We start from the raw sequence: 14507 nt of genomic DNA on the forward strand, positions 1-14507 counted from the left end.
GCCTGGGCTGTTACTCTTCACCTTCATCCTGCTTACATCCCTGGTCTTTGTGAAGTGCTTAGTATTTCTAAAACACATGAAAATTACATGGATCTCTCCGTGCCACTTGTACTTTCCGTTCTGCTCGAATAAAACCTCTTCCTGACACTAAGTGCAATAGTTTTGCGTCATGACACACAAGACCCACGTCTGTGGCCGAGATGTTTACCCCGTATGAGAAGCAACATATTTTTTCCTTTTTTCTTTTTAAAAATATTGACTATGCCATTTTTTACATCCTTTATTTTTAGTTAATTTTTTTAATGAAATGAAGATATTCCATTGCCCAGGCGCAATGATATCTCTGTTTGTTTATTAATTTTCCATAATTTATATTGCCCCAACATATTCAAAAATTTTCTAGGCAGTATGCCCTTGCATCAGTCTCTGTCCACCATGGTTCTCGTGATCGAATTACCCAATGTTAAACTTTCTTATAAAGTTTTGCTGTTTCTTGCCTTGGGGAGAGGGGAGAGAAGCGCCTGCAGGCAATATGAGGCCAGATCATTGTTTTTCCTCAATAACGAATGTTGGGAGATGTTGTACAGTCATCCCTAATAGTCAGGGACCATTCACACCAGGACTTTTTGCCACCTTAGATAACACCAATGTTATAAAAGGCACAGCATTTACCTTGAGGCCCCGGAGCCTGAAGTTACACCTCCGCTCATTGCCCCTTACCTTTAAGGTGCCGTTAATACAGTCCTGATCAAAAGTTTAAGACCTCTTGAAAAATGGCAAAAAATCATATTTAGCATGGCTGGATCTTAACATGGTTCCAAGTAGAGCTTCAACATGCAACAAGAAGAAATGAGAGTGAGACATTTTTTGAGCATTCAATTTAATGAAAACAACGAATAAACTGAAACTGCTTTTTCAGCTGATCTAACGTTTAGGACCACATGCTTTTAAAAGGCCAAATCTGTGCAAAGATGTGGATTCATTGTCATTTTCTGTCAGGTAGTCACACGTTGTGATGGCAAAGGCAAAAAAACTCTCCCTTTTTGAACGTGGTCGGGTTGTTGAACTCATAAGCAGGGTCTCTCACAGCGCGCCATCGCTGCTGAGGTGGGACGCAGTAAGACAGTCATTTGGAATTTCTTAAATGATCCTGAGGGTTATGGAACAAAAAAGTCAAGTGAAAGACCCAAAAAAATGTCATCAGCACTGAGCCGGAGGATCCAATTGGCTGTCCGTCAAGACACTGGACGATCCTCAACCCAAATTAAGGCCCTTACTGGTGCTGACTGCAGCCCCATAACCATCAGACGGCATCTGAGACTGAAGGGCTTCAAAAACAAAAACCGTCTTCAAAGACCTCATCTCCTTGAACGCCACAGAACTGCTTGTTTGGACTTTGCAAGAGAGCACCAAACATGGGACATTCAAAGGTGGTAGAAAGTTTTAGTCTCTGATGAGAAAAAATGTAACCTTGATGGTCCTGATGGTTTCCAACGTTACTGGCATGACGAGCAGATCCCACCTGAGATGATTTCTACGCGCCATAGTGGAGGGGGCGCTATAATGGTCTGGGGTGCTTTTTCCTTCAGTGGAACAATGGAGCTTCAGGAAGTGCAGGGGCGTCAAACGGCCGCTGGCCATGTCCAGATGTTGTAGAGAGCATTCCTCATGACTGAGGGCCCTCGTCTGTGTGGTAACGACTGGGTTTTTCAACAGGACAACGCTACGGTACACAATGCCCGCAGGACAAGGGACTTCTTCCAGGAGAATAACATCACTCTTTTGGCCCATCCTGCGTGTTCCCCTGATCTAAATCCAATTGAGAACCTTTGGGGATGGATGGCAAGGGAAGTTTACAAAAGTGGACAACAGTTCCAGACAGTAGATGGCCTTCGTGCGGCCGTCTTTACCACTTGGAGAAATGTTCCCACTCACCTCATGGAAACGCTTGCATCAAGCATGCCGAAACAAATTTTGTAAGTGATAAACAATAACGGCGGAGCTACTCATTACTGAGTTCATGTTTGGAAGTTGGATTTCTGTTTTGGAGGGGTTTCGTTTTTTTTTGGAGGTGTGGTCCTAAACTTTTGATCAGCTGAAAAACAGCCTGTTTCAGTTTATTCGTTGTTTTCATTAAATTGAATGCTAAAAAAATGTTTTGTCTCACTCCCATTTCTTCTTGTTGCATGTTGAAGCTCTACTTGGAACCTTGTTAAGATCCAGCCATGCTAAATAGGAGTTTTTGCCATTTTTCAAGTGGTCTTAAACTTTTGATCAGGACTGTAGTAGAGATCTGCCTGTGTATCGACTGGACCCCATAGCACTTGCTATGCCAGCTAGATCTGTAGCTGTGCACATGGGCCATGTATATCCTGGGGATGGGGGCAGTTAGTTTATAAGTGGGAATGGCGATGTGCCCCATATGTGTTGTAATGCCTGCTACCTTGTTAGGTACACCCCCCCCCCCCCCACCCCCCCGCGTTGCACTAAATACGAATTCCTCTGCAAATGATCTTTAGGGGGTTGTCAAGGATTTTAATATTGACAGCCCAACCTCTGGATAGGTCGTCAATATCAGATTGATGGGGGTCTGACTCCTGCTACCCCCAAAGAGGCTGTGGTGCTCCAGTGAGTGCTGCAGCCTCATCACAACATACTGTATAGTGGCTGTGCTTGGTATTACAGTTCAGGCCCATTCACTTGAATGGGACTAAGCTGCAACTAGGCCATGTGACCATTGACCGTGACATTACTGGCCTAAGAAGAGGCCGTGATGCTCACAAACTGCTGCAGCCTCTTCACACTGCGGGGGTGTGGGTAGTCAGACACCCACCGATCTGATATTGATGACCTATGCTGAAGATAGGCCATTAATATTTATATCACCAGACAACCCCTTCAATACCCATAACCACCATCAAGTGCGAGGAAAAATTTATGTGAAATCCTATACATTTTCTGCATATTTTTTTTCCAATTCCCATTGGCCAAAAAAGAATGTAATTTGCTCCCTCCCCAGAAATACTTAAGATATTATAGTAAATATATTTATTGATAGGTAATATTCTCAGAACCTGCACTTGATTTTCACAGGATTGGATTATTCTGCTGCTTCCTTGTGATGAGATTCCTGATCAGTTTACATCCTGATTGGTACGTGAAAAAAATATTATTTTAGAACAGTCCTGAGGGGGTTAAAATTGTATCATATAGACTTGATAATTTATGCAGAAAAGGTTGGTACAATGGGCAAAAAAAAGCCTGGTTAAACACGCATTTTAAGCTAAGTTATAGGAACCTGAAATGCGTGGGTGTAACAATTTTTTTTAATATAACTCTATACATTGGCTTTTTATGTTGGTATTGTACTGATATTTGGGGCTCAATTATTATGTATGTTTGTTCATCCCACAATCACACATGTATTCCGTTATTACAATACTTATCTATTAAATGACATACATACAAAAATATTGCATTATGATGTTTTCCCCTATTGGGGTTTTCCAGTCTTCTAATATTGATGACCTGTCCTCAGGATAGATAATTAATATCCAATCGGGAGGTTCCAACACCCTGTACCCCCACCAATCAGTTGCAGCCCCACTGATGGAACTAGCTCTTGAATGGATCAGGAAGCACAGCTCCATTCAAAGTGTAGTGGCCGTGCTGGGTACTGCAGCTCAGCTCCCATTCACTTCAGTGGGAAATAAGCTGCAGTACCCAGCATGGCCACTACACATTGAACGGGGCTGTGTTTTTCTGTTCCATAGTTTCAGCATCGGAGGCTGCAGGAAACAAGTGATTGGGGGGGTTCCGGGGGGTCGGACCCTGACTGATTGGATATTAATGATGTATCCTCATGATAGTTCATCAATATGAGGAGACAGAAAACCCCCTTTCAGCTCAGGGTGAAAGGACAATCCAAAGACAATACAATACACATGCAGTTGAGAAAATTGTCTATTTCTGAAGTTTTTCCACTGATAGGTTAGCGACCTCACGAGAGGTTTTAAAGTGTCCTTATCTATAATCTGTAGAACATAAAGTTTCCTAAAGGGGTTGTCCACTTTTGGTAGCCTTTCAGCCCTGAGGCTAAGACTTCCCTCCCTAACTACCCAGAATTCATTCGGCTCCTCTCGGGAACGCGCAGCCTCACCCCAACTAATCGGCTTTCTCCAGACTTAAACACGCCCTTTTCCTCTTGAGTAATCGCAAATATTTATTGCGAATATTCTAATCGCATATTTTTATCGCAAATATCGGCACTATCCGACCCAACGGGAGCGCGCGCGCAGCGTTCGGGAATGCCCACTACTACGTCCTCCGTCTTCTGTATATAGAAGATAGGAGACGGAGGACACCTAGCAACGCTATTTTAGCCGCACCACTGAAATGCCTGGGGGAGGAAAGAACATGATGCAATTACTAGGTAATTCAATACCTATACAAAAGTATTAACTAGGGAACTAAGGTAAACTTAGTCAGACCAATCCAATTACATAAAAATAAAAAATAAATGACAGTTAGCCTTTAAAGTGTAACTGCCATTTCACTACCGAAAATGAAATTCCGAACATATGTGATGCTGAAGGGAAGATATTCATGAAGCTGCATTGTTCTGCTAATTTTACCTTTCTGATGTCTGTATTCAGCCCTTAGCAACCATATTTCTCTGTGCCTCCCCTTAAGCAACTTCCTAAGATGGCCTCTGCTGCTCTTCCTCTGCTCCTCTTTGCTCTTTCTTGAGACCATCCTGTATTTCCCTCACTTCCTATAAACCAGGCATGGCCAACCTGTGGCTCTCCAGCTGTTGTAAAACTACAACTCCCACCATGCCCTGCTGCAGGCTGATAGCTGTAGGCAGTCTGAGCATGCTGGGAGTTGTAGTTTTGCAACAGCTGGAGAGCCTCAGGTTGGCCATGCCTGCTATAAGCCCTTGCTCTCCTCACATGAACTAGCAGGACCAATCAGAACGCAGATAACTTCCCACAGTACCCAGAGCAGTGTGTATCCTTACATACAGCTAACCAGAGACAAGCCCTGCAATTACATTAAATCAGTAAGCATTTATTTTAACCTCTTAATAGCCAGCTGCTTATATCTCTGGTTTGGTACCAGCTAGAAATATGGGCTTTGTATTGTCTGAAAGCTGACATTCCAAGCAATATCAGAATGACATAAATCTGTTCAGTACAGGGGAAGATATCAATGATAGAAATCAGGATGCTGTGAATGAAGCTGAAAGTAAAAGCAGAATTTACCCGTGATTATTTACGACTCTATTTCTAACAGTGATTTCTCCTCTGTTGCTTGGACTAGAGCTGTCATTCTGGTCTTGTATGAAAGCCTGGACTTGGACTGTCAGCTTTCAAACAAGACCAGTTGCATATTTCTAGCTGCTACCATTGAGAAGATATCACCATCTAAAGCAGCCCTCCTCCTTCACTTTCTGCCTGAGCCCAGCTCCAGGCTGTCAGGGCTGAGCTCCTCCGTCTCTTGTTATAATACTGAGAAGACGGACTGCACATGGCAACGCTGTGAGATGAGAGCTGCTGAATAGGAAAGTAGCATGCATTCGTGGGAGTTATTAGCAGGTAAAACTGAAAATGATCAAATTTTAAAGCACAAAAGCGCTTATACAGCGGGGTGTAATATACCATTAGGGAATAAAAAATGAAACAGCAATTACACTTTAATTTATCAAGGGATGTCCTTCATTTTAGATTTATGTTTCTTAGGGTTTTCAGGATCACAAAATGGTAGAAAACTCGCCGTCTCCTCTGCCGGAAAGAGCCATTTATGGATTTGTCCTCTACTTGGCGTCCCAGTGTGGATTTAGTGAGTATACAGAATTCGATATATGACAATGTGATAATCCAAGCAGGTCATCAATATCAGATTGTCGGGGGTCCAACACCCGACACTCCCACCAGTCAGCTGTTTTGGGCTGTAGTGGAGCTAGTAGCTAACAGTGTATGGAGTGGAAGCAGAAGGCTCTGTACCATGGGTGTCAAACATGCGGCCCGCAATGAATATCTTTGCGGCCCGGCAAAGATATTCATTGCTCTGGTTACGCTTCCATAGCAGGCAGAGCGGACGGCACCAGTAACGTCACTCACTGACGTCGCGCGTCTGCTCCGCCTGCTTCATTCATAAAGTGGGCGGAGCAGGCGCCAGTGAGTGACGTTACTGCTGCCGTCCGCTCTGCCTGCTATTGAAGCTTAAGTAAGTGCTTTATTTATAAACGTGAATCCTTATCCTGTTATTAAGTTGAACTAACGCTGCGCTCTCCCATGTTCCCATGTTCCCCTGTGTCCCCATAGCACTTACTTAAGCTCCTATAGCAGGCAGAGCGGACGGCAGCAGTAACGTCACTCACTGACGTAGAGCGCCTGCTCCGCCCACTTTATGAATGAAGCAGGCGGAGCAGGCGCGCGACGTCAGTGAGTGACGTTACTGGTGCCGTCCGCTCTGCCTGCTATGGAAGCGTGTTCGTAAGTGCTGTGGGGATACAGGGGAACATGGGAGAGCGCAGCGTTAGTTCAACTTAATAACAGGATAAGGATTCACGTTTATAAATACTTCGGTGAGCAGAGGGCCGGTGTATTGGGGGACACTGTTATGAGGGGGATCTGTGGATGACATATAGCAGTGTCATCCACAGATCCCCCCCATAACAGTTCCATCCACAGATTCCCCCACCTCATAACAATGCCATCCACAGATATCCCACCCCATAGCAGTACCATCCACAGATATCCCACCCCATAGCAGTACCATCCACAGATATCCCACCCCATAACAGTTCCATCCACAGATCCCCCACCTCATAACAATGCCATCCACAGATCCCCCATAACAGCACCATCCACAGATCCCCCACCCCGTAACAATGCCATCCACAGATCCCCCATAACAGCACCATCCACAGATCCCCCATAACAGCACCATCCACAGATCCCCCATAACAGCACCATCCACAGATCCCCCCATAACAGCACCATCCACAGATCCCCCACCCCGTAACAATGCCATACACAGATCCCCCACCCCATAACAATGCCATCCACAGATCCCCCCACCCCATAACAATGCCATCCACAGATATCCCACCCCATAGCGGTACCATCCACAGATCCCCATAACAGCACCATCCACAGATCCCCCATAACAGCGCCATCCACAGATCCCCCATAACAGCGCCATCCACAGATCCCCCATAACAGTGCCATCCACAGATCCCCCATAACAGTGCCATCCACAGATCCCCCATAACAGTGCCATCCACAGATCCCCATAACAGTGCCATCCACAGATCCCCCATAACAGCTCCATCCACAGATCCCCCATAACAGCTCCATCCACAGATCCCCCATAACAGTGCCATCCACAGATCCCCCATAACAGTGCCATCCATAGATCCCCCATAACAGTGCCATCCACAGATCCCCCATAACAGTGCCATCCACAGGTCCCCCATAACAGTGCCATCCATAGATCCCCCATAACAGTGCCATCCACAGATCCCCCATAACAGTGCCATCCACAGATCCCCCATAACAGTGCCATCCACAGGTCCCCCATAACAGTGCCATCCATAGATCCCCCATAACAGTGCCATCCACAGGTCCCCCATAACAGTGCCATCCACAGATCCCCCACATGACAGTGCGTCATCCACAGATCCCCCATAATAGTGTCATCCACAGATCCCCCATAACAGTGCCATCCACAGATCCCCATAACAGTGCCATCCACAGATCCCCCATAACAGCTCCATCCACAGATCCCCCATAACAGCTCCATCCACAGATCCCCCATAACAGCGCCATCCACAGATCCCCCATAACAGTGCCATCCATAGATCCCCCATAACAGTGCCATCCACAGATCCCCCATAACAGTGCCATCCACAGGTCCCCCATAACAGTGCCATCCATAGATCCCCCATAACAGTGCCATCCACAGATCCCCCATAACAGTGCCATCCACAGGTCCCCCATAACAGTGCCATCCATAGATCCCCCATAACAGTGCCATCCACAGATCCCCCATAACAGTGCCATCCACAGGTCCCCCATAACAGTGCCATCCATAGATCCCCCATAACAGTGCCATCCACAGGTCCCCCATAACAGTGCCATCCACAGATCCCCCACATGACAGTGCGTCATCCACAGATCCCCCATAATAGTGTCATGCACAGACCACCATTAATTCAAAGCCCACCAAAAGCACAACTTTCGGTTAAAAATATTTTTTTCTTATTTTCCTCCTCAAAAACCTAGGTGCGTCTTATAGTGAAGTTTAATATTTGTATATATATATAGGTCTCACTTGTGTTATTGGGCAACGGGATGTTGGGGGTCAGCAGTCATGAAACAACAATGTTGTTCTATGAAAATGTACGATTTTTTTATTTTTTTTTGATGCGGCCCACATAAACTTAAATTTTGTTTTTTTGGCCCATGTTAGCCTTTGAGTTTGACATGCTTGCTGTACACTGTGTAGTTTCCAGCACCCATTCACTTAAAGGCTATGTACCTTTGAGGGCTTTATTTATTAGGCTGGTTTCACACGGGCGTTGCGGAAAAAGATGCGGGTGCGATGCGGGAACATGCACAATTTTTCCGCGCGAGTGCAAAACATTGTAATGCGTTTTGCACGCGCGTAAGAAAAATCGGCATGTTTGGTACCCAAACCCGAACTTCTTCACAGAAGTTCGGGTTTGGGTTAGGTGTTGTGTAGATTGTATTATTTTCCCTTATAACATGGTTATAAGGGAAAATAATAGCATTCTTAATACAGAATGCTTAGTACAATAGGGCTGGAGGGGTTAAAAAAAATTACAAATAATTTAACTCGCCTTCATCTACTTGTTCGCGCAGCCCGGCTTTTCTTCTGTCTTCTTCTTTGAGGAAAAGGACCTTTGATGACTCATCACCTGGTCCATCACATGATCGTTTAACATGGTGATGGATATTTGTGATGGACCAGGTGATGAGCGTAGTGACGTCATCAAAGGTCCTTTTCCTGTGCACAGCAAAGATGAAGACAGAAGAGAAGCCGGGCTGCGCGAACAAGTGGATTAAGGTGAGGTAAATTATTATTTATTTATTTTTTAACCCCTCCAGCCCTATTGTACTGTGCATTCTGTATTAAGAATGCTATTATTTTCCCTTATAACCATGTTATAAGGGAAAATAATAATGATCGGGTCCCCATCCCGATTGTCTCCTTGCAACCATGCGTGAAAATCGCACTGCATCCGCACTTGCTTGCGGATGCTTGCGATTTTCACGCAGCCCCATTCACTTCTATGGGGCTTGCGTTGCGTGAAAAATGCACAATATAGAACATGCTGGGATTTTCACGCAACGCACAAGTGATGCGTGAAAATCACAGCTCATGTGCACAGCCCCATAGAAATGAATGGGTCCGGATTCAGTGCGGGTGCAATGCGTTCACCTCACGCATTGCACCCGCGCGGAAATCTCGCCCGTGTAAAAGGGGCCTTATTGCTTTGCACTCATTTCAATTGGTATTTATAAAAAATCAGCCCCTTTCTCTGTACAGCCTTGAGATTCTCTAGTAGCAGGATCTGTATTTTTACTGTTTCACTGTGCAGCTCAGCTGTCGGCTCCTTATCTCTGACCTCCTAAACATTCATTATAATACATTTTACTTATAAAAGGTGACTTAAATAAGTGTTTATGACCTTTTAGTAATGTAGCGATAAGGGTTATTAGATGACCAGCACAAAGTGAAAGTACCTTCACACAGCGAGACAGTTAACCCTTTCTGACAGAACGGCTCAATATTTTTAATAAAGACCAATTGCCAAAATTATTTTTAGGCCAAAGTGAGTAAAGTTCAATCATAAAAAGAAATTGCCCTCAAAGGTTTACACACCCTTTAAATGGGAGCTGAGCTGCAGTACAATATACACTGTATATTGTAAGTTCTTAAGAACCCTTTTAAGCATATGTCCTGTAGATTGTGATTTGCCTTCTCAATATTACATCTTCCCTTGCCTTCCAGTCCTATATCTGACATGGGCGTACATCCCCGAATCGTGGCTACACTCCTTAGGGCTGACTTACTGGCCTCAGAAGTGAGTACTTGTGATGGGTACGGCATGTTCACAGTATGTGGATTGTGTATCTAGTGTCTCATTCCTATCGAATTGCTTCCTAGGTATTGGGCAGTGGCTATCCCTGTATACCTCATGGTCGTGCTGGGCATTGCCTATATCTTTCTCTTTGGAATAAACCTGATGAACACGGCGCCTCTGGATTCCATACACACTGTAACTGGTAAGTGTGCCTCACTTTCTAAAGGACCTTATATAAACTGGTCATTTACTGGTCAGGACGTTCCTTCCCTGGTGCAGCGCCCATGACATCTACAGTGGCAACTACATTACTATAAGCTCCTAGGGCCTAAAGCCAAAATTGGTACCATCCCCCACCCTGCTGTGAGCCATGGATAATATTGATGTCTTCGTACATGGCAGAGGGGAGTACTACAACCTCTGCAGCACCCCCCATAGTCACACCCCTGCTCAGCTAATTCCAGAACTAACATAAACTTTAATGAGGAGAATGGTGTATATGGATGACCACCACTCGACTCGTCCTCTCCTATATGCACACGATGGCGCTATAAATTTGGTGCGCCATAAAGGTCTAATTGGTAAGGGTCTGACCGATAGGAATGCCACCAGCTCCTAGTCTTCTAATGGATGGAAGGGTGACCATGACTATTAAAGTATGGGAGAGCACCCTCACTTAGCTGTTTCCATATCATCCATAGACTCCACCAGGAAGAGGAATGGGCCCCCAGTTTCGGTATTGGGATCCCAGACTGTGAATGCACCTGAAAAATATGTTTCGCAAAGACCTTTCATTTGATAGGACTTTTCCCAAAATTATTTTCATTATCTGTTCTCCAAACACAGGGACACCCACTGACCTCAAATATGGAGATGAGTCCTTGTAGGGTTCTGTGATTCCAAGGGAGTCCCAGCACGTTCAAGACAGCTGAAAGCTATCAAGTCTCAAGCCACATGCAAAGAGGTATCTCCTGAGAAAAGAGAAACATCTTGCTAGTGCCACCTTGTGAGAGTGGCTCCCTATGAGTCACAATCTGACTTTTTAAAAAGCCAAGCCTGATATCCATCTGTAGACATCTGTTTTGGGGTGCTTGCCCCCATCAGTACAGAGTAAGATCCTGGCTGGCTGGGTGCAATGCCTTGGATGCTGCTTGGGCAGGGTGCTGGCTCTCCTTATAGGGACTAGCCCTGAGTGGAGACGTACTGGAAGTGCTCCATGGTACGAAGACTTACCCAACCAACCAGAATCCTACTCTGTACTGATGAGGGGCAAGCACCCCAAAACAGCTGTCTACAGATGGATATCGGGCCTGGCTATTTTCTCTTGTCATATATCCCAAGGCTTGTTAAAAAGATGTATTGTGACTCATACTGAGCCACTTCCACAAGGTGGCGCTAGTGAGATGGGAGATAGCTCTTTGCAAATTAGTTTCCCATGGAGCATTGCCAATAAGTCTCCATACAATGGAGCACTTCCAGTAAGTCTCTATAAAGGAGAGACAGTTCTCTGCCTAAGCTAAGTCCCAAGCCAAAATCTTTCCCTCCCCCTCACCAACTACTGTTATCCTATATGTCGGGGTGGGGGGGGGGAGAGAAGTGGAGACTTCTTCTTCTTGTATCATTGTGGTCAACACGATTGACGTTTTCTATGTGAGGGAATGATTTATCTAATTATTTTCCTCTCCTCTTGCAGACACTTACACCAGTAATCAAGTGATGAAAGTGTCAGATCCAGACGCCATTCCTGCCGTACGGGATATCTCGATTAGCGAGGTCAATAGGATGTTCTTCCTCCCGGACAAGAGACAAGAACTGGGGAACCATTTGTCCTCTAATCACTAATGTCTTCAGTGTAATATATTTTGGGACGATTGAGTAATTAAAATGATGTTATTGAGTTTTCCATCGATGTCTATGGAGCGTTCAAAGGATTTGCAGGTATTAGGGTTGCTGCTTGCAGTCAGATGTCCTAATAGGTCTCAGCTAGCGGCTGCAGTATTGCCCACTGATCTGCCCCCCGAGCTTCCGACTGAGGAGCAGAAATTAGATTGTGCTGTATGTAAGTCTGCCTATCTTTCTGAGCTGTTCGGTCTGGAAGGGCCACGGATTTTACTCCACAATCTTGCCACAGAGGAGTTGTCTTAACCTAGCCGATTAAGTGTGCTAACATGCCCTTTAATTGTTGGGGGCTGCTCTGTGTGCGTTATTGCACCCACTAGTTGACCAGTATCATCAAGCTATGCAAGCTTTCCAGATGTCTTGGTTTAGGGGGTATTACAAACCTGGGACACTGATGACGTATTGCTAGGATAGGTGCGGGTCCCACTTCTGGGACCTGCTGCTATCACCAGTTCGGGACCCCCCAAAGTAAAAGAGAGCACACTGCACAAGTGCGGTCAACTCTCCATTCACTGCTATGTGACTGACGGAAATAGCCAAACCAGCGCACGTCTATTTTCGGAACTCCCATAGCAGTGAATGGAGGGTGGCCATGAATGAGCGGTGTGCTCTCCCTTCACTTCGGGAAGCCCATTCTGTTGTTAGCAGCACACCTATCTGACGTCGATGGCATAGCCTAGCTATATGTCATCAATGTCCCAGATGGGAATACCCCTTTAAAGGAATAGTGAGAGCCAAAAACAATATACCTTTTTATTACAGAAACAGCGCCACACTTGTTCTTGGGCTGTCCCTGGTATTGCAGCTAAGTCCCATTCAGTTGAATATGGCGGCTGAGGTGCAGTACCAGACACAGCCCATGGACAGATGTGGTGCTGTTTCTGTAAAGAAAGCAGACCCTATTTTCTAATCCTGAACATATTGGGATTGGACTGTACTTTTTGGAGGCACATATAGGAAGCTTCATCATGTTGTTGGAGGTGCCAGCCCACCGAGTGGTCATCCAGATGCCAGTCGGCTGGCTAAACCTTCTAGCTTTGGAACCAGTAGCCTTGGGAATGGATGACAACCGTGTATTGAAGTGTGTAACCAGAGAAGTTGTTTACGCGTGAACCGACTCTTCCCATTATAAAGTTTCTTTCCTGGATTTGCTAGGAACCTACCATGCAATAATCCGTCTTGAGTAGGTGACAACCATCGCTTCTGCTTGATACAAGAAACTGCTGGGAAAGATGTGGCCGGGTTCTCAGGACACAGAGATTAAAGGTTCCCCAAGTCACTGGAAGATGCTATCAATGATGAATCTGGCAATGCATTTCACTGGAGACAAGTCAGTGCTGGGGAGGCTTTGAAGTCCCCGAGAATTGTCTCTGGATGCGTCTTCTTTTGGTTTGTTGTTTACACAAAAACATCTTCATAAAAGGCAAATGGTTATTTAAGAATAAACTTAAAGGACTTGTTACCGACTGACTTTTTTTTTATTTATAATTCTGCATCTACAAGGTGCACCCATTCAGTAGTCCCTCACAAGCAGTTGGGGAGTGGTTCAGGTCAGTATCTCCTTGACACCCCCTCCATTACTACAGACTGATGTTAAGAACGCTTGATATCTTATGTTCAGTTCACAATTCAGATTTTTATGTTTAAATAAGATTGTATTTATTAAAGGGGTGGACCTTCTCACACATTGATGGTATATTGCTAGGATCTGCCACCAATCTCAGATTGGGGCCCCAAAGCGAGGGAGACCCCACCCATGCTCTCCAATCACCTCAATGGGAGTTTCGAAAATTGCCAAGCGAGCACGCTTTTTTCCAGAATTCCAATAGAAGTGAATGAGGGAGCACTGCGCACCGGCCACCACTCTATTAACCTTTATGGGAGTTCCAGGAAATAGCTGAGCCGGGGTTTCGGCTATTTTCGGTACTCCAATAGAAGTGAATGAAGGGTGGCCGCCCTTGAGTCGCGCGCCCTCATTCCTATTGGTGCCCCATTCTAGAGATGGGTGTGAGTCCCAGAGGTGATAGCTAACAATATGCCACCAATGTGTGTGATGGGAAAACCTGTTTAAAGGGGTATCCCCATCTCAGACATTGGCGGTATTTTGCTAGGATATGCCCCCAATGTCTGATAGGAGCAGGTCCCACCTCTGGGACCTGCACCTATACTTAGAACGAAGCCTATAGAGTTCCAGAGGGCGCACCGCACATGCGTGGCCACCCTCTATTCATTCCTATGAGGGTGCCAAAATTTTCCGTCAGCTCCATAGCAGTGAATGGAACAGTAGCCGCACTTGGGCGGTGTGTTTCCCATTCATTATATTGAAACTTCCGATTAGCAGTGCTCCAATAGGATGGAGGATGGCGGTGCGCCCTCCGGCACTTTACCAGCTCTGTTCTAAGTATAGGTGCAGGTCCCTATCAGACATTAGGGGCATATCCTAGCTATATGCCCCCAATGTCTGAGAAAGGAATACCCCTTTCAGCATAAA

At 45.5% G+C, this 14507-nt stretch overlaps 1 protein-coding gene across 1 annotated transcript in view; it reads left to right on the top strand.

The window, feature by feature from the left end:
- LOC120994490 (phosphatidylinositol glycan anchor biosynthesis class P) overlaps positions 1-13476 on the top strand; it is a 34469-nt gene extending 20993 nt beyond the window's left edge. Inside the window, exons 2-6 of the mRNA XM_040423105.1 lie at positions 3094-3153; positions 5742-5841; positions 10045-10117; positions 10201-10319; positions 11811-13476. Of these exons, the coding sequence (XP_040279039.1) occupies positions 5760-5841; positions 10045-10117; positions 10201-10319; positions 11811-11959 (423 nt within the window). The 5' untranslated portion in view covers positions 3094-3153; positions 5742-5759 and the 3' untranslated portion in view covers positions 11960-13476. The remainder of the gene's footprint in view (positions 1-3093; positions 3154-5741; positions 5842-10044; positions 10118-10200; positions 10320-11810) is intronic.
- Positions 13477-14507: the final 1031 nt, after the last annotated feature.

This window comes from Bufo bufo, chromosome 3 (assembly GCF_905171765.1).
Source record: "Bufo bufo chromosome 3, aBufBuf1.1, whole genome shotgun sequence".
NCBI classification, from domain to species: Eukaryota; Metazoa; Chordata; class Amphibia; order Anura; family Bufonidae; genus Bufo; species Bufo bufo.